The sequence below is a fragment of the Mirounga angustirostris genome, unplaced genomic scaffold (genome assembly GCF_029215605.1).
Source record: "Mirounga angustirostris isolate CCGP_5_RB_7025 unplaced genomic scaffold, mMirAng1.0.hap1 SCAF_7, whole genome shotgun sequence".
Lineage (NCBI taxonomy): Eukaryota > Metazoa > Chordata > Mammalia > Carnivora > Phocidae > Mirounga > Mirounga angustirostris.
Genome location: NW_026991715.1, coordinates 97,002,939 through 97,023,483, shown reverse-complemented (window position 1 = coordinate 97,023,483; position 20,545 = coordinate 97,002,939). Strand labels below are relative to the sequence as shown.

At 38.1% G+C, this 20,545-nt stretch overlaps 1 protein-coding gene across 3 annotated transcripts in view; it reads left to right on the top strand.

Moving 5' to 3' along the window:
* Window positions 1-20,545, top strand: part of TENM2 (teneurin transmembrane protein 2) — a 926,033-nt gene that overhangs the window by 893,404 nt on the left and 12,084 nt on the right. For all 3 annotated transcript variants that reach the window (XM_045901687.3, XM_045901680.3, XM_045901693.3), the window contains 2 exons: window positions 16,113-16,409; window positions 17,835-19,449. In XM_045901687.3, the coding sequence (XP_045757643.1) occupies window positions 16,113-16,409; window positions 17,835-19,449 (1,912 nt within the window). The remainder of the gene's footprint in view (window positions 1-16,112; window positions 16,410-17,834; window positions 19,450-20,545) is intronic.

The following is a 20,545-nucleotide window of genomic DNA, read 5'->3' as shown; positions in this document are numbered from 1 at the left end:
TGTCTCTCTCTGTCAAATAAATAAAATCTTAAAAAATAATAAAATAAATTAAATCATTAGGAATAAATTTAATCAAGGTGGTGAAAGACCTGTACACTGATGCAGCACACTGTGGGACCCCCTGGCCCATGCCAACTCCCACTCCAACAACAGTCATCCTACTTGGGCAGCTCCAGAACCAAGCACGCTGAGACCCCCCACCCAGCCCATGCCTGCTTCAGCTCAACTGTCCTAGCAGGATAGCCCTGGCACAGAGCACCCCAGGACCTCCTGATCTGCACCCATTCTAGCTCCAGCCATCCTGCCAGGCACACATAGTTTATGCAGTGGATGTTTCTTCATAAGGCTACTCTTTCAAGATTAGGACAGATGGCTGTTCCACCTAATTCATAAAAAGAAACACACAAAGTCAAACAAAATGAGGAGACAGAGTACTATGTTTTTTTAAAAAAAGAACAAGAATTGTTGGCTAATTAAATTTAAATTTAAAAAAAGAACAAGATAAAACCTCTAGGGTGCGGTGGGGGGGTGGGGGGAGACCTAGTGAAAAAGAAATAATTTACTTGATAAAGAGTTCAAAGTAATGGTCATAAAGATGCTCACTAAACTCAGAATAAAAATGGAGGAATACAGTGAGAATTTCAACCAAGAGATAGAAAATGTAAGGAAGTACCAAACAGAAGTCACAAGCTGGAGAATGAAATAACTGAACTGAAAAATACACTAAAGGGTATCGACAGCAGATTAGATAATATAGAACAGATCAGCAACCTGAAAGACACCCAGAAAAGCAAACAGAAAAAAGAATTTTTAAAAATGAGAATAATTTAAAGGACCTCTAGGACAACATCAAGCATACAGATATTTACATAGGGGTCCCAGAAAGAAAAGGGAGAAAGGGGCAGAAAATTTATTTGAGGAAATAATGGCTGAAAACTTCCCTAACCTGGGGGAAAAAAAAAACAGACATCCAGGCCCAAGAAGAATATAAAGTCCCAAACAAGATGAACCCAAAGAGATCCACACCAAGACATAGTATAATTAAAATGGCAAAAGTTAAAGAGAAAACCTTAAAGGCAGCCAAAGAAAAATTTGTCAGCAGAAACTTAGCAGGCCAGAACAAAGTGATAGGATATATTTAAAGTGCTGAAAGGGAAAAACTTGCAAGCAAGAATACTCTACCTGGCAAGGTTATCATTCAGAACTGAAGGAGAGATAAAGTGTTTCCAGCAAAGCAAAAGCTTATAAAGTTCATCACCACTAAACCAGCCTTATAATAAATGTTAAAGGGTCTTCTTTAAGCCAAAAAGAAAAGACCATAACAGGAAATAAGAAAAAACATGAAAGAAAAAGATCTCACTAGTAAAGGCAAATATATAGTAAAGGCAGTAAATCAGCTACTTAAAAAGTCAGTATGAAGGTTAAGAGACAAAAGTATTATTAAGTAGTTAAGGGATACACAAAAGTAAAATATGTAAAATAAGACATCAAAATATAAAATGTGGGAGAAGGCATAAAAATGTGCTTTTAAAATGTGTTCAGACTTAAACAACTATCAGCTTAAAATAGACATATGTGTGTAAATATGCTATGCATATGTTTAAATATGCTATATATGTATGTAAACCTCATGGTAACCACAAACCAAAAAACACTTTTAGCAAAAAAAATAAAGGAACCCAAATATAACACTAAAGAAAACCATCAAGCCACAAAGGAAGAGACCAAGAGAGGAAGAACTACAAAAACAACAATTAACAAAATGGTAATAAGTAAATACTTATTGATAGTTACTTTAAATATAAATGGACTAAAAGTTCCAATTAAAATACACAGGTGGCTGAATGGATTTAAAAAAAAAAAAAAAACCAATACCCATCTATATGCTGCCTACAAGAGACTAACTTCAGACCTAAAGACAAATACAGACTGAAAGTGAAGGGCTGGAAAAAGATACTCTGTATAGATGGAAACAAAAAGAAAACTGGTATAGCAATACTCCTATCAGACAAAATAGACTTTAAAACAAAGACTGTAACAAAAGACAAAAAAAAAAAAAAAAAGGCATGATGTAATGATACAGGGGACAATCCAAGGATTTAATATCCATAAATATTTATATAGCCAAAATAGGAGCACCTAAATATGTAAAGCAAAAATTAATAGACATAAAAGGAGAAATTGGCAGTAATACAGTAATAGTAGGGAACTTTAATACCCCACTTACATCAATGGATAGATTATCCAGACAGAAAAGTAATAAGGAAATATTGGTCTTAAATGACACATTAGGCCAGATGGACTTAATAGATATATATAGAATATTTCATCCAAAAAATACAGAATACACATTATTTTTCAAGTGGACATGGAATATTCTCCAAGATAGATCACATGTTGGGCCACAAAACGATTCTCAATGCATTCAAAAAGATTGAAATCATATCAAGTATATTTTCCAACCACAGTGGTATGAAACTAGAAATCATTTACAAGAATAAAACGGGAAAAACACAAACACATGGAAACTAAACATGTTATTACACAACCAGTGGGTCAGTGAAAAAAAGGAAATTAAAAATACCTTGAGACAAATAAAAATGGAAACACAATTTCCCAAAATCCATGAGATTCAGCAAGAAACATAGTCCTAAGAGAGAAATTCATAACAATATCGGCCTACCTCAAGAAACAAGAAAAATTCCAAATAAATAATTTAATTTTAAACCTAAAAGAACCAGAGAATAAACAAAAGAAACCCAAAGGTAATGAAGGAAGAAAATAATAAAGATCAGAGCGGAATGAAATATAAACTTAAAAAATAACAAAATATCAATGAAACTAAGATACAGTTCTTTGAAAAGATAAAAAAAATCAATAAACCTTTAGCCAACCTCATTAAGAAAAAAAGAAGGCCCAAATAAAAAAGGAAATGAAAGAAAAGTTACAACTGACACCACAGAAATGCAAAGAATAGTAAGACATTACTGTTAACAGTTATACACTAACAAATTGGACAACCTAGAAGAAATGGATAAATTCCTAGAAACACACATCCTTCCAAGACTGAACCATGGACAAATAGAAAATCTGAATAGACAGATTACAAGTGATGAAATTGAATCCATAATTTAAAATAAAACAAAAACAAAAGTCCAGGACCAGACAATTTTAAAGGTGAATTCACCAAACATTTAAAGAAGAGTTAGTACCTATCCTTCCAAAACCAGTCCAAAAAATTGAAAAGGAAGGAGTTCTTCCAAACTCAATTTATAAGGCCAATGTTACCTTGATACCAAAACCAGAAAAAAGACACCTAAAGTATGTGCTATGGTGAGCACTGTGAATTGTGTAAGACTGATGAATCACAGACCTGTACCCCTGAAACAAATAATACATTATGTGTTAATAAAAAGATTTTTAAGTTAAAAAAGTAAAAAATAAATAAATAATAAATACAAATTTTTAAAAAGTTTTTTCCAAGGAATGGGAGTTCAGACAGCACACAGTTAGGAATCCTTGACCGAAGGATTCTGGGATGCAGCCAACTCTGTTTATTACACAAAGGACTGTGCCTTCCTTGCAATAGGAAGTCATGTTCAGGCTCTAATGGACATTCAGGGATCATAGTGCATTCTGCTTCTGCTCACTTCTTCAGGGCATCTTGGCCAAAGACATTGGCCAAAGAAGCATGAAATGGTAGTCTGACCTCCAAAGAAATTTTGTGCAAATAATTTTGTTTAAGTGGTTCCTATCCCACAAAGAATAGTGAAAGGCCTGGGTCCTGTTGTGAAAATAACTATTAAAGATGAATTGTGCTGGTTAAAAAAAAGAAAAAAAATACTTCTGATTAACATAGATGCAAAATGCCTCAACAAAATATCACCAAACTAAATTCAACAATACATTAAAAGGATCATAAACCACAATACATTAAAAGGATCATAAACCACAATCAGGTAGAATTTATTCCAGGGATGCAAGGATGGTTAAAAATATGCAAATCAAGCAATGTGATATGCCACATTAACAACATGAAGGATAAAAATGATCATCTCAATAGATTCAGAAAAAGAATTTTAATAAAATTCAACATCCATTTATGACAGAAATTCTCAACAAAATAGGTATAGAAGGAATGTACCTCCATATAATAAAGGTCATCTATAACAAACCCACAGCTAACATCACACTCAATGGTGAAAAGCCATTTTTCTTCTAAGATGAGGAACAAAACAAGGCTGCTAACTTTTGCCACTTTTATCCAAAATAGTATTGGAAGTCCAAGCCAGAGCTGTTAGGCAACAGAAAGAAAGAAAATCCAAACTGGAAAGAAAGAGGTAAAACAGTCACTATATGCTGATGTCATGATCCTATACATAGAAAAACCTAAAAACTCCACCAAAAAACTATTAGAAAAAATGAATTCAATAAAGTCACAGGATACAAAATTAACACAGAGAAACCAGTTGCATTTCTATACACTAATAACAAGGTATCAGAGAGAAATTAAGAAAATAATCCCATTTACAATTGCATCAAAAAGACTAAAATATCTAGGAATAAATTTAACCAAGGAAGTGAAAGACCTATACTCTGAAAACTGTAAAACACTGATGTAAGAAACTGGAGATGACCCAAATATAAAGATATACCATGCTCATGGATTGGAAGAACTATTAAAATGTCCACACTACCTAATGAAATCCATAGATTCAAAACAATCCCTATCAAAATACCAATAGCATTTTTCACAGAAATAGAACAATCCTAAAATTAGGTGTGGAACCACAAGACCCCAAATAGCCAAAGCAACCTTGAGGAAGAAGAACAAACCTGGAGGTTTCACACCTCCCTGATTTCAAGCTATAATACAAACCTATAGTGATCAAAACAGTATGGTATTGACACAAAAATACACACATAGATCAATGGAACAGGATAGAGAGCCCAGAAATAAACCTGCATTTATATAGTCCATTAATCTATGACAGAGGAGGCAATAATATACAATAAGGAAAAGACAGTCTCTTCAATAAATGGTGTTGGGAAAACTGGACAGCTGCATACAAAATAAGGAAATTAGATCACTTTCTTACACAGACACAAAAAGAAACTCAAAAGGAATGAAAGACCTACATGTGAGACCTGAAACTATAAAACTCCTAAAAGAAAACATAGGCAGTAATCTTTTGGACAAGAGCCTTAGCATCATATGTATGGATAGGTCTCCTTAGACAAGGGAAACAAAAGCAAAAATAAACTACTGGGACCACACCAAAATCAAATATTTTGCACAGCAAAGGAAACTATCAACAAAGCAAAAAGGCAACATACTGAATAAGAGAAGATATTTGCTAATGATATGTCCACTAAGGGGTTAATATCCAAAATATATAAAGAACTTATACAATTCAACTCCAAAAAAACCCCAAATAATTCCATTTAAAAATGGGCAGAGGACTTAAAATGACATTTTTCTAAAGAAGACATACAGATGGCCAACAGACACATGAAAGGATGCTTGACATTACTAATAATAAGAGAAACGCAAATCAAAACCAAAATGAGATATCACCAGTCAGAATAACTTGTATCAAAAAGCTAAGAAATAGCAAGTGTTGGCAAGGATGTGGAGAAAAGGGAATTCTTGGGCACTGTTGGTGGGAATGAAAATTGGTGCAACCACTGTGCAAAACAGTATGGTGGTTCCTCAAAATTTTAAAAATAATACCATATGATCCGGTAATTCCACTACTGGATATTTAGCCCAAGAAAACAGAAACACTAATTCAAGAAGATACATGTGCCCCTATATTTATTGCAGCATTATTTATAATAGCCAAGATATGGAAGCAACCCAACTGTCTATTAATAGATGAATGGATAAAGAAGATGTGATAAAGAATATATATATATATAATGGAATATAGATATGTGTGTGTGTATATATGTATGTATATACTGGACCATAAAAAAGAATGAGATCTTGCCATTTGCAACAACATGGATGGATCTAGAGGGCATTATGCTAAGTGAAATAAGGCATACACATAAGGACAAATACCACAAAATTTCACTTGTATGTGGAATCAAAAAAACCAAACAACCAAGCAGAAACAGATTCATAAATAGAGATCAAACTGGTGGTTGCCAGATGGGAGGGGTGGGGGTTCAGAGCAAAACAGATGAAGGGGATTAAAAGGTACAAATTTCCATTTATAAAGTAAGTCATGGAGATGAAAAGTATAGCGTATGGAATATAGTCAATAATATTGTAATAACATTGTATGGTAACAGATGGTGACTACATTTATCATGATGAGCATTGGGTAATGTTTAGAATTGTTGAATCACTATGTTGTACACCTAAACTAATATTATATGTCAACTTTACTTCAATAATAAAAATTAAAAATAAATTTTTAAAATGAAGTGAAACAGATGTCAGGGAAGTTTGTATCAACATAAAAGTGCCATAATATTAAAAGCATCCTGGAAGTACAGCTACCTTGGAGAGTCTCCTGGACTTAGCCTGAATAAGAAATAAACTTCAGTCATTTTAAGAAAAAAACAAAATATCTAGGAAAACAATTTAACCAAGGAGGTGAAAAACCTGTACTCTGAAAACTGTAAGATTGATGAAAAATTGAAAATGACACACATAAATGAAAAGATATTCTGTACTCATGGATTGGAAGGATTAATATTGTTAAATATGTCCATACTACACAATGAAATCGACAGATTCAATGCAATCCCAATCAAGCTACCAATGACATTTTTCACAGAACTAGAGCAAAGAATCCTAAAATCTGTATGGAACCACAAAAGACCTTGAAAAAACAAAACAATCTTGAGGGAGAACAAAGCTGGATGTATCACACTCCTTGATTTCAAGATATACTACAAGGCTCAGGTAATCAAAACAGTATGGTACTGGCACAAAAGCAGACACATAGGTCAATAGAATAGAATAGAAAGCTTAGAGAAAAACCCACACATATATGATCAATTAATCTACAACAAAGGAGGCAAGAATATAAACGTGGAAAAGACCCTCTCTTCAATAAATGGTGCTGGGGAAACTGGACAGCTACATGCAAAAGAATGAAACTACATCACTATCTTATATCATATATAAAAAAGTCAAAATGGATTAAAGATTCAAAGTGGACTAAGACTCCAAATCTTAAAACTCCTCAAAGAAAACATAGGCAGTAATCTCTTAGACATCAGCCTTAGCAACATATTCATGGATATGTCTCCTCAGGCAAGGGAAACAAAGGCAAAAATAAACTATTGGGACTACACCAAAATAAAAATCTTATTTTTAAGATTTTAATTTTTTTAATAATCTCTACACCCAATGTGGGGCTCAAACCACCACCCCAAGATTGAGAATCACATGCTCTACCAACTGAGCCAGTCAAGGTACCCCCAAAATAAAAATTTTTGTACAGCAAAGGAAACCATCAACAAAATGAAAAGGCAACCTACTAAATGGGAGAACATATTTGCAAATCAGACATTTGATAAAGGATTAATATCCAAAATATGTAAAGAGTTTATATAACTTAATATCAAAAAGCAAATAAGCTGATTTAAAAATGGGCAGAGGACTCAAATAGATATTTTCCCAAAAGAGACATACAAGAAGGCCAAGGATGCTTGAAAAGATGCTCAACATCACTAATCATCAGGGAAGGGCTACTGGAACCAATGAGATATCACCTCACAGCTGTCAAATTGACTATTATCAAAAAGACAAAAATATTAAGTATTGGCAAGGATGTAGATAAAAGGGAACCCTTGTGCGCTGTTGGTGGGAATGTAAATTGGTGCAGCCACTATGGAAAACAGTGTGGAAGTTCCTCAGAAAAATTAAAAATAGAACTTTACTATATGACCCAGCAATTCCACTTTTGGCTATTTAGCTGAAAAACAAAAACAAAAACAAAAACACTAACTTGAAAAGAGATATGTTTCCCCATATATTGGATTGGACATATATTGGAAGGACAGCTACCTTGGAGAGCCAGTATATGTTCCCCCATATATTGGATTACTATTTACAATAGCCAAGATATGGAAACAACCAAAGTGTCCACTGATGGATGAATGGGTCAAGTAAACGTGGTATTTATATACAATGCAATATTATTTGGTGATAAAAAAGAATGAAATCTTGCTGTTTGCAAACACATGAATGGACCTCAAGAGCATTATACTAGGTGAAATAAGTCAGAGAAAGACAAATACCATATGATCTCTCGTATATGTGGAATCTAGAAAAAAAGCTCATATTACAGAGAATGGATTGGTGTTGCCAGAGGCAGGTGATTAGAGGTAGGAAAAATAGGCTAAAAGAGACAAAAAGTAAAAAAAAAAAAAAGTTTAAAAAGAAGCAAGAAATAGGGGCGCCTGAGTGGCTCAGATGGTTAGGCGTCTGCCTTCGGCTCGGGTCGTGATCCCGGGGTCCTGGGATGGGGCCCCGCATCAGGCTCCCTGCTCGGTGGGGAGGCTGCTTCTCCCTCTGCTTCTGCCTCTCTCTCTCTCTCTCTCTCTCTCTCTCTCTCTCTCTGACTCTCATGAATAAATAAATAGAACATTTAAAAAAAAAAGAGAGAAGGAGGAAATACCCCAAATATGAAACCTAACTCTATACCTTAAGGACTAGAAAAAGGACATCCTGAGCCCAAAGTTACTAGAAGGAAGGAAATAATGAAGAGCAGAAATAAATAGACAATAGGCAAACAATAGAAAGGATTAACCAAACTAAGAATTGGTTCTTTGAAATGATTTTTTAAAATTGACAAACCTTGAACTAGATCAATCAAGGAAAATAGAAGATCCAAATCAACAAAATTATAAATGAAAAAGGAGACATTATAACTGATACTACAGAAATACAGAGGCTCATGAAAAGCTACTATGAACAATTATGTGCAAACCAACTGGACAACCTAGAGAAATGGATAAATTCTTTTTTTTTTTTTTTTGAGAAATGGATAATAGGAGACTGAGTCAGTAATCAAAAATCTCCCAAAGAAGAAAAGATCAGACCCAAAGCCTTCACTAATGAATTTTACCAAACATTTAAAAAAGAATTAACACAAATCCTTCTCAAACTCTCCAAAAAATCAAAGAGGAGGTAACACTCCCAAACACATTTTATGAGGCCAGCATTACTCTAAGTGAACCAGATACCAAAACCAGGAAAAAAATAAGAAAACTATAGGCCAGTATCCCTGATGAATACAGATGTAAAAATTCTCAATAAAATACTAATAAATTGAATTCAGCAGCAAGCATATTAAAAGGATCATTCACCAGGATCAAGTGGGATGTATTTCAGGGATGCAAAGATAGTTTAACATACACAAATCAAGCAATGTAATACATCACATTAACAGAATTTTTTAAATCATATGATCATCTCAATAGATGCAGGAAAACATTTGACAAAAGTAAATATCCATTCGTGATTTAAAAAAAAAAACTCAACAAAGAGGGTATAGAAGGAATGTACCTCAATATAATAAAAGCCACTTATGACAAGCCCACAGCTGATGTCATACTCAATGGAGAAAGATTAAAAGTTTTTTCTCTACTATCAAGACAAGGATGTTCACTCTTACTACTCCTATTTAACATGGTACTAAAGGTCCTAGACACAACAATCAGGCAAGAAAAATAAATAAAAGGCATCAGACTTAGGAAGAAGTCTGATGGTCTTTATTTGCAGATGACATGATTTTATATAGAGAAAATCCTAAAGGTTCCACCAAAAAAACTATGAGATTTAATCAATTAATTCAATAAAGTTGCAAGATGAAAAATTAACATACAAAAATCTGTAGCATGTCTATACACTTACACTGAATTTTCTTAAAATAAATGCCCCATTTACAATAGCATCACAAACAATAAAATATTTAGGAATAAATTTTAACTCAGGAAGTGAAAGATTTCCTTTGAAAACTGTAAGACATTGATGAAAGAAATCAAAGAAGACACAAATAAATAGAAAGGTATCCTGTGTTCATGGATTAGAAGAGTTAATATTGAAAAAAATGTCAGTAGTACCAAAAGATGTGGGGTTTGGGTTTTTAAGATTTTATTTATTTTAGAGAGAGAGTGTGAGTGAGCACAAGTGGGGGGAGGGGCAGAGGGAGAGGGACAAGCAGATTACCCACTGAGCAGGGACCCCAACAGGGCTCAACCCCAGGACCTTGAGATCATGACCTCAGCAGAAGTCAGATGCTTAACTGACTGAGCCACCCAAGTGCCCCCCAAAAGCCATGTTTAGGTCCAATGCAATCTTTATCAAGATTTTGAAGGCACTTTTTATAAAAGTTGGAAAAAAATCCTAAAATTTATGTCAAACCACAAAAGACCCTGAATAGCTAAAGTAATCCTGAGAAAGAAAAGCAAGAGGCATCATACTTCCTGAATTCAAGTTATACTATAAAACTATGGTCATTAAAACAGTCTGGTAGTGGTATAAAAACAGACAAATAGACCAATGGAACAGAATTGAGAGCCGAGAAATAAACCCAAGGATATACAGCCAACTAATATTTGGCAAGGGAGCCAAGAATATCCAATGGAGAAAAGACAGTCTCTTCAATAAATGGTGATGGGAAAATTGAATATTCACATGTAAAAGAATGAAAGTGGCCCCATATCTTACACCACTCACAAAGATTAACTCAAAATGGATTGAAGACTTAAATATAAGACTAAAACTATAAAATTCCTAGAAGAAAACAGGAAAAAATCTCTTTGACATAGGTCTTGGCAATGATTTTTTTGTATGACACCTAAAGCACAAGCAACAAAATCAAAATAATGGGATAAAACAAACCAAAAAGCTTCCACACAGCAAAAGAAACAACTAACAAAGTGAAAAGACAACCTACAGAATGGGAAAAAATATTTGCAAGTTATATATATGATAAGGGGTTAATATCCAAAATACATTTAAAAAAAAAAACAACTCATAGGGGCGCCAGGGTGGCTCAGTTGGTTAAGCAGCTGCCTTCCGCTCAGATCATGATGCTCCTAGGATGCAGCCCCACATCAGGCTCCCTGCTCAGTGGAGAGCCTGCTTCTCCCTCTGCCCTGCTTGTGTTCTCTCTCACTGGTGCTCGCTTGCTCGCTCTCTCTCTCTCTCTCTCTCTCAAATAAATAAATAAATAAATAAATAAATAAATATCTTTTTCAAAAAAATAAACTCATACAACTGTGGGGCATAGAGATTACCTGAATGAATGAATGAATGAATGAATACATACATACATAATAAAAATGGACAAAGGACCCAGACATTTTCCCATAGAAGATAGATGAACAACCAAAAGATACATGAGGAGATGCTCAACATCACTAATTGTGAGGGCATTGCAAATCAAAGCCACAGTAACACTGCATCCCTGTGAGGGTGGTCATCAAAAGACAAAGAGTACATGCTGACAAGGATGTGAAGAAAATGGAACTCTTGGGCACTGTTGGTAGGACAGTAAATTGGTGCAGGTGCTATGAAAAACAGTGTGGAGGATCCTCAAAATTTTAAAAATAGATAATATATAATCTAGCAATTCTACTTCTGGGAATATATCCAAAAGAAATAAAAACAGTGTATCAAAGATCTATCTGTATTCCCATGCCCATTGCTGCATTATTTACAATAGCCAAGACATGGAAACAACCTGTGTGTTCATCAACAAGTGAAGGGATAAAAAAGCTGTTTATATATTTACAATGGAATATGATTCAGCCAAAAAATATGAGAAAATCCTGCCATTTGCAACAACATGGATGACATTATGCTAAGTGATATAAGTCACAGAAAGACAAATACTGTATGATCTCATTTATATGTGGACTCTTAAAAAAATAAATACAAATGAAAACTCACAGAGAAAGAGATCAGATTTGTAGTTACCAGAGGTGGAGGGTAGGTGGAAAGGGAATTGGAGGAAAGTAGTCAAAAGGTACAGATTTCCAGTTATAAGATAACAAAGTACTAGGGATGTAATATACAGCATGGTGACTGTAGTTGACACTGCTGTATGGTATATAGAAAAGTTGTTAAGAGAATAAAATCCTAAGAGTTCTCATCACAAAGCGAAAAAATTTTTAAAAGAAAAAAAAACATTATATGAGATGACAGGTATTAACTAAACTTATTAGGGATTTCATTTCATTATACCCATAAGTTTATTATGCTGTATAATTTAAATGTATACAGTGATGTGTATCAACTATATCTCAATAAAGTTAGGGGGAGGAAGCTAATTTGAACCAATGCTGTAACAATATCCCTTTCCCAAGGGCGTAGTAAATTGGGGAATAAAATCCCACCTTAAATTATCAATGGCTAACATTTAGCACTTACTACTTCTTTATGATTGGTGCACCCAGGCCAGGGGTCAGAGGCCTTATCAACTCTACGTAATAGCAATAAACCCAAATGTCAGAAGTTAGGGACCCCTCTTCTGGTTTTGCCCATTGTTTGGTTCCTTCTGCAATCCTAGCACCCTCACATACTAATATAATTGTTACAATGATGGTCATGCTTATATATGATTTCCATGTTCTTTCCCATGGTTACATGTTACGGTATATATTCATATATATATATATATATATATGCAGATACACACATGATTATATTATGGTTATATATATATATGATTTGCCTGTTAGCCTCTCTCAGGTAACTGAAGATAGGGATTTATATCACTCCAACTGTATTTTAACCAAGAATATACATCAGAATCTCCTAGCCCCTATTCCCTAGGGGGCTGATCAGCAGCTGTGGAGTGCTTTGAGAGAGCATCCCAGGTGGTTTAGAATCACATGCCTGATGGAGAGCAGCTGGTCAGAGAGGTGGTACAGCCTAGAGGTGAAGACACTGAGTTCTGGACTGGGATCCTGGCTCTACCACTTATTATTTGTTTAAGCCTGAACAGGGCACTTAAACCTATCTGTACCTTGTGTGTAGAGTGGGGATCATAGTGCTTGCCTGGGAGTGTTGTGAGGATTAAATAAGATAAAACAAGGGTAGCTCTGAGAACACACTAAGCCCATCATAAATTCTCAAGACATATTGGTGTTGTTCATTCCTGCATTCCAGAGCAGGCACCAAACCTGACACGAGCAGAGATTTAATGTTCAATAAATAATAAATGCACAGGGAGCTGTATGATATTAGCAAAGAGAAGCAAAAAGAGAAATTAGTAAGGAAAGGGAAGGATAGAAGGATGACCAAGGAGATGGGAAATACATAAGCATGATAACCAGCAGCTGGCTCAAGAAACCCTGAAAATCCTTCCTCGTTATTGCCACATTATTCATTCTGCCTAATAAAATGTTGGCAAGGTCTTGAACTGAAATTTTCAAACTCGCAGGATTAAGAATCTTGCTGGCCTTCTGCACTTGTCCCAAATGAAGCAACCCCACATAGCCAAACTTCTGTTTCCAGAGGAAGTGATCATTCTGACCCCAGCTTGTGGTTTGCTTTGAATATGGTGACTCTAATTGGGGATCAAGAGCCTCAATAATTCTGACAGCATTAACTTTTGGACCTGTTTTTTTTAAAAGATTTTATTTATTTGTCAGAGAGAGAGAGAGAGCACAAGCAGGGGGAGCGGCAGGCAGTGGGAGAAGCAGGCTTCCTGCTGAGGAAAGAGACCGATGCAGGACTCAATCCCAGGACTCTGGGATCATGACCTGAGCCGAAGGCAGACACTTAACCAACTGAGCCACCCAGGCATCCCTGGACCTGTTTTTTAAAAATCCTACCACTCCCCCTTTACTTTCTTGACTGTTCTTACCTATGGCTGCCTGTTTGATTACATAAATCTTCCATTTGGAGTTGGGTGCCCTGTAATCCCAAGAACCCAACGCCTTTATTCCTATCTCCATGCTTTGATGCATTTTCTTTCAGAAATGTTCTATCTCAAGAGTTTTATCCCCTTCTCTCTGAGATGACTCCATGGAAATGGCAATAGTTTGAGGAATCAAGTAGTCCTGGGTTCAAATCCAGCTTCCACCACTTGTCTTGATTTGTGACCACCTCTGAGCTCAACTGCCCATGTATAAAATAATTTCTACGTGTTGTGAGAATTAAACTGGGATAAGTTATGTAATGTACCTAGGACAGTACCTGTCAAAGCATGAGGGGCTTATATCGGTTTAGATTAGTTTCAACTGCTAGTAACAGAGATTAGAAATAACAATGGCTTAAATAAGATATGTCCTTATTTGTTATGACCTAAAAGGAGTCTAGAGGTAAGCCATTCATGGCTGGTATGGATGACCATTAGAAGATATGTAAGTCAACAGGGATCTAGACTTTCTCTGGATGAGCCATCATCCTTCCAACCTCAAAGTCACCCCATACTTACAAGGTGAATGCTGGAGCTCCAGGGATCATAGCCACCTTCCACCCAGGAAAAGGAGGAAAGTGGGAAGAACAAATGGGTGCCTATTTCTCAGCAGAGTCAGTTTCCTTTAAGGTTCCCAGGAGACCCAGCTGACAACTACCACTTACATCATGTTAGCCATCCACTTCTGAGGAAGCTATGAAATGTAGTTCTTTACCTGGGTACAATGCTGCTCCCTAGAATACAGATGTCTGTGGTGTTAGAATTATTCTATGTCTCCCCATCAAGCTATAATATGGAGCCCTCAGGGGCTGTGGCAATGCTTTACAGTTTCTTCATCATTTGACAAGTCAGGGCACTCAATGCATATATAATACAGGAATCAGTACAGCCAGTTAAATGTCTAAGTGGTTAAAAGTGGTTCAAGTGTGAAGACCTAAGTTCCAGTCCAACCCTACCACTTCATTGTTATGTGACCTTGAGCAAGTATGCGACCTCTCTGCTTTGGGCTCAGTTTCCTTATTTGTCAAGTGGTCCTTGTGAGCACCAACTCAGACAAGAGATGCAAATTGCCTAACACAATGCCTATGTACAATAACCCCAGCATGTGTTAAAGTTATTACCACCACCACTACCATCACCATCATCACTGTTATTATTAGGTGCTATTGAATTATTAGGTAAGTTAAGGAGGTACCAGACATCTCTCACTTCTCTTTCTTCTGCCTGTTTACATCTTCCCTTGCCTTCAGTGGTCACCCCAGGGACATCTGGATTTGCAGTCAATTATGTTGAAAGAGCCTGGGCTCAGTCGGCCTCATTTTATTCACTTCCAGCCATCCACTCAGGACTAGCTGAATCTCAAGAATCCCTCTCCTTTGCCCCTAACCAGAGTCTAGTCACCCAGATCTGCCTTCTGAGACAGGCTCTCTTCTCTGATCAGATCAGCTTCTAAATAAATATTAAATTATGTCTAGGTGTGTTCCACTATTCCTTTCAAATCTAAGTAAATCAGTTCCTTTGTTGGAATTCCCCAGCCCTGTTGAGGTCTCCCCACTGATGTCTTGCATCCTTGACAGTGGCAAGAATTTTCTCTAGATAGAAGTAAAGAAGTTCACATAGCAATAAGCCTTCCTATTCCCAGATCTTTGCAAAATATGGATTTCTAAGTCATCCCCCCCACCCTCCTAGGTACCTTTACTTGAGGCTTCAGAAGAAATCTTGGCACCTACTCTTAAAGATCATTAGCTACTCAGCTGGTAATGTGCTCAAAAACGGTTGAAAGTGTGCAAATATACAAATTATCTTGCCCTCCAAGGTGGCCAGGCAGGGCAGTCAGAACCCCAGTGTCCAGGGCTATTTGTATGGCTAACTTATACAGTGCACAATTTTCACTATTCATACTTTCTACAACAGGATGATACTCCTTATAATTGTGCAGTGTATGGTCTACATAACTACTCACAGCAGCCATGACCAGATTAGTCATCTGTGACCATAAGCAGCCTCATTTTTGTATCTTAGTGCACCCTACAAATATTACCATTTTCTTTGTGTACCATGACATAAAGAAGTTTAGAAAACACTACTCTAAATAATAAAGGTTAGTTCTTCCTCCTGTGAACACTTGTTCCCTGGCCATGTCAGCCATATCCTCCACAGAAGCTAACATGCCCAGGTGATGTCTCTCAAACCAAGCCCATTGTGTTTTCCCAGGTCCATGGAAGAAATCTCTTGTCCATTGACTATGACCGGAATATTCGGACAGAAAAGATCTATGATGATCACCGGAAGTTCACCCTGAGGATCATTTATGACCAGGTGGGCCGCCCGTTCCTCTGGCTCCCCAGCAGTGGGCTGGCAGCAGTCAACGTCTCATACTTCTTCAATGGGCGCTTGGCTGGCCTTCAGCGTGGGGCCATGAGTGAGAGGACAGACATTGACAAGCAAGGCCGAATCGTGTCCCGCATGTTCGCTGATGGGAAAGTGTGGAGCTACTCCTACCTTGACAAAGTAGGTGAACGTGCTGTCCCCACTCAGCTGGGGCTTTCCCTTATTCACACTTCTCTTCTTAAGATGACCTGATATGCTTTGCCATAAGACATTTAACATCTTTACTTTGACTCTACAAGGTCTCCCCTCATGCTCCCATCCTCACTGGGAGGGAGGAAAATCTGAGGGAAAATGTTATTCATAGCTCATCACTATTACCATTAAAAGGAAAAAAAAAAGTGCTAGACACTTGGTAATGGCAAAAAGAATGGATTGTCTGATTTTATTTAAAAGAAAAAATGCTGTTGAAGCAGACAGAATCATCCCACTGGCATCACGGCTAGTCATTATTTATGATTTGGAAATGCAATGATTCATTTCTGCCTTCCCCGAAATTAAGTCATCCGGGTAGGGAATTTTGCCTAAAACTCAAGCACACAGAGCAACATCCTCCTATGTGGCCTATAAGCTGAAACAGCCAATGGATTCTCTCTACATAATTCCCTATGTCTAAAAGTGTCAGATTCAGGTCTCCATGTCAGAAAGGGTCAGGTTGGAGCAGAAGTAAAAAGAAGTCCTTTTGGGGCACAAGTCAAGACTTTTGAAGGCTGTCCTGGTCCTCTAAGTCATTAGATAGGGGCTTGCTCAGCTTGGGCCTCTCCCCTCAACACAGGTTCCATTTCTATTTCTTCCTTTCTTGCCTGTCCATTACAGCAGTCACTTGCAGACAGAGCAGTGACCTCCATAAGAGTGGGACTGCTTCCCTTTGGTCATCCCTGAATCCTGTTCTCATTATGCCATAAAATACTAGAATGGTTGACCAGAGGAAGCAAGAATCTCCCACTTGCCTCAAGTTTGAGGCCATTTTTATCCCCCAAAATCGATGATTCTGGGTTATTTAATCTTTTTAGTAGTTTCTAAATGGAAGATATGCTTTCTCTTTAGATGTAATCAGGGGTGGCCAACACATAGTATTGGGTGTCCCCTGCGGCGCCGGTGGCAGTCATTTCTAAACAACCTTAGGATTTCTTGTTATTGAGCCCTAGAAGTAAACTCAATGTCCTTCCAGCCCTTTCTACTCAAAGTATGGTCTAAGCAACATCAGGATCACCTGGAAGCTTGTTACAAAAGCAGATTCTCAGGCCACCTCCCCCCTCATCCCTCATCCTCCACCAAACTACTAAATCAGAATCTGACTTTTAACAAGATCCCTGGGTATTTCACATGCACAGTAAAGTTCGGGAAGCACTGGTCCAGGTAGCCACCATAATCCATAAGAATTAGCATGTCCAGTGAAATCAATCTACTCATAATCTCCCGTCTAAACTTCCCCATCCTTCATGGCTTTTGAATCGCCATTTTGGGAAATGGAGTAGATTCTGTCCATTTGAGTGCTTGGTCTTAAAGAGCCAACTCATGCGTTCCTTCCCCCTTTCCTTCCTCCAGTCTATGGTCCTCCTGCTTCAGAGTCAGCGTCAGTACATATTTGAGTATGACTCCTCCGACCGTCTCCACGCCGTCACCATGCCCAGTGTTGCCCGGCACAGCATGTCCACCCATACCTCCATTGGCTACATCCGCAACATTTATAATCCCCCTGAAAGCAATGCTTCAGTCATTTTTGACTACAGTGATGATGGCCGCATCCTCAAGACGTCCTTTTTGGGCACCGGGCGCCAGGTATTCTACAAGTATGGGAAACTCTCCAAGTTATCAGAGATAGTCTATGACAGTACTGCTGTCACTTTCGGATATGATGAGACCACCGGCGTTTTAAAAATGGTCAGTCTCCAAAGTGGGGGTTTCTCCTGCACGATCAGGTACCGGAAGATTGGCCCACTAGTGGACAAGCAGATCTACAGGTTCTCTGAGGAAGGCATGGTCAATGCCAGGTTTGACTACACCTATCATGACAACAGCTTCCGGATTGCAAGCATCAAGCCCGTCATAAGTGAGACTCCCCTTCCTGTTGATCTCTACCGCTATGATGAGATTTCTGGCAAGGTGGAGCATTTTGGCAAGTTCGGAGTCATCTATTATGATATAAACCAGATCATCACCACCGCGGTAATGACCCTCAGCAAACACTTTGACACCCACGGGAGGATCAAGGAAGTCCAGTATGAGATGTTTCGGTCCCTCATGTACTGGATGACAGTGCAATATGACAGTATGGGAAGGGTGATTAAGAGGGAGCTAAAACTGGGGCCTTATGCTAACACCACTAAGTACACCTATGACTATGATGGGGATGGGCAGCTCCAGAGTGTGGCTGTCAATGACCGCCCAACCTGGCGCTACAGCTATGACCTCAATGGGAACCTCCACTTGCTGAACCCGGGAAACAGTGTACGCCTTATGCCCTTGCGCTATGATCTCCGGGATCGGATAACCAGACTCGGAGATGTGCAGTACAAAATTGACGATGATGGCTATCTGTGCCAGCGAGGGGCTGACATCTTTGAGTATAACTCCAAGGGCCTCCTAACAAGAGCCTACAACAAGGCCAGTGGGTGGAGTGTCCAGTACCGCTACGATGGTGTGGGGCGGCGGGCTTCCTACAAGACCAACCTGGGCCACCACCTGCAATATTTCTACTCTGACCTCCACAACCCGACCCGCATCACCCATGTCTATAATCATTCTAACTCAGAGATCACCTCACTCTACTATGACCTCCAAGGTCACCTCTTTGCCATGGAGAGCAGCAGTGGGGAGGAGTACTATGTTGCCTCAGATAACACAGGCACTCCTCTGGCTGTGTTCAGCATCAACGGTCTCATGATCAAACAACTGCAGTACACAGCCTATGGGGAGATTTATTATGACTCCAACCCTGACTTCCAGATGGTCATTGGCTTCCATGGTGGACTCTATGATCCCCTGACTAAGCTGGTCCACTTCACTCAGCGTGATTATGATGTGCTGGCAGGACGATGGACCTCTCCAGACTACACCATGTGGAAAAATGTGGGCAAGGAGCCAGCCCCCTTTAACCTGTATATGTTCAAGAGCAACAATCCTCTCAGCAATGAGCTGGATTTGAAGAACTACGTGACAGGTGAGGACTCTACCATCTCAGTTGGGCAGTGGCTCCCTGTGGGGTGGTTGTCCTGGTAGACTGTCGGGAACTTCGAAAGAAGGTCTTACTTCTGATGATAGGGGAATCCTGGAGACCTATAAATTCTGGTCTGTACAGTATCTAGAACAGTCGAGTGACAGCAGTACAGAGCAGTCTTCAGATCTGTTTGAAGATGTTCTAAGCCCATTTAGTTGAAATAACTTTTATAAGAGCACTTCCTACCCCAAGAGAGGAAAGCAGCCTTATGAAGGGGGAAATAATGGGACTCTGGTGTCAGATTCTCTCTTCTACTTATAAGCCAAAGACTTTGGACTAGGTTTCTAAACTCTCTGAGGTGTAGCTTCCTTCTCTGTGAAAAGGTACTAATAAAACCATCCCACAAAGTAATCGTGAGAAGTAATGAACTTATACAGATAAAGTTTAGTGCCTAGCACTTAGACAGTGGATGCTCACAAAAGAGTATCTGCTCATGCTATTACCGTTATCATTACAAATGAAGCATTGAGTTAGCATAGATATGAGATGACTGAGCCCCAGTTCCTGACCTCCCAAGCAGGCTGGCAAGATATAAACAGTCAATGATAATGCAAAGCAGAATTAGGTTTGTGCTACCATATAGGTGTCTGTTCAGTTATTTATTCAATAAACATTTATAGAGTGGCATTATGCTAGATTCTGAGGATAGAAATGATGAACAAGACAAACACCCTTCTCTCAAAGGGGGTTGTGTATATATCTGTGTGTGGATGACTTCAAGTTTGAAAATTGTGACATAGTGCAGAGGGTCCCGTGTCAAACTGGGCCTAAAGATTGAAGGGGATCTTGATTGGCAAAAATGAGCTCAAGGCTAAAGAAAGACTATGAGTCAAAAGAACAGAGGAAGCTTGGAGAAGGGTATGGATCAAGGGGCCAAGGAGGGCAAATAATCTACTGCCTCATGGTAAGTGAGAAATTGGTAAAATAAGGGTCCCTATCACTTATCTCATCCATATATCTCCATCCATCTATCCACCCATTAACCCATTCAACAAATATTTTCATAATATCTAACATAGACTAATATCCATTTCCTCAC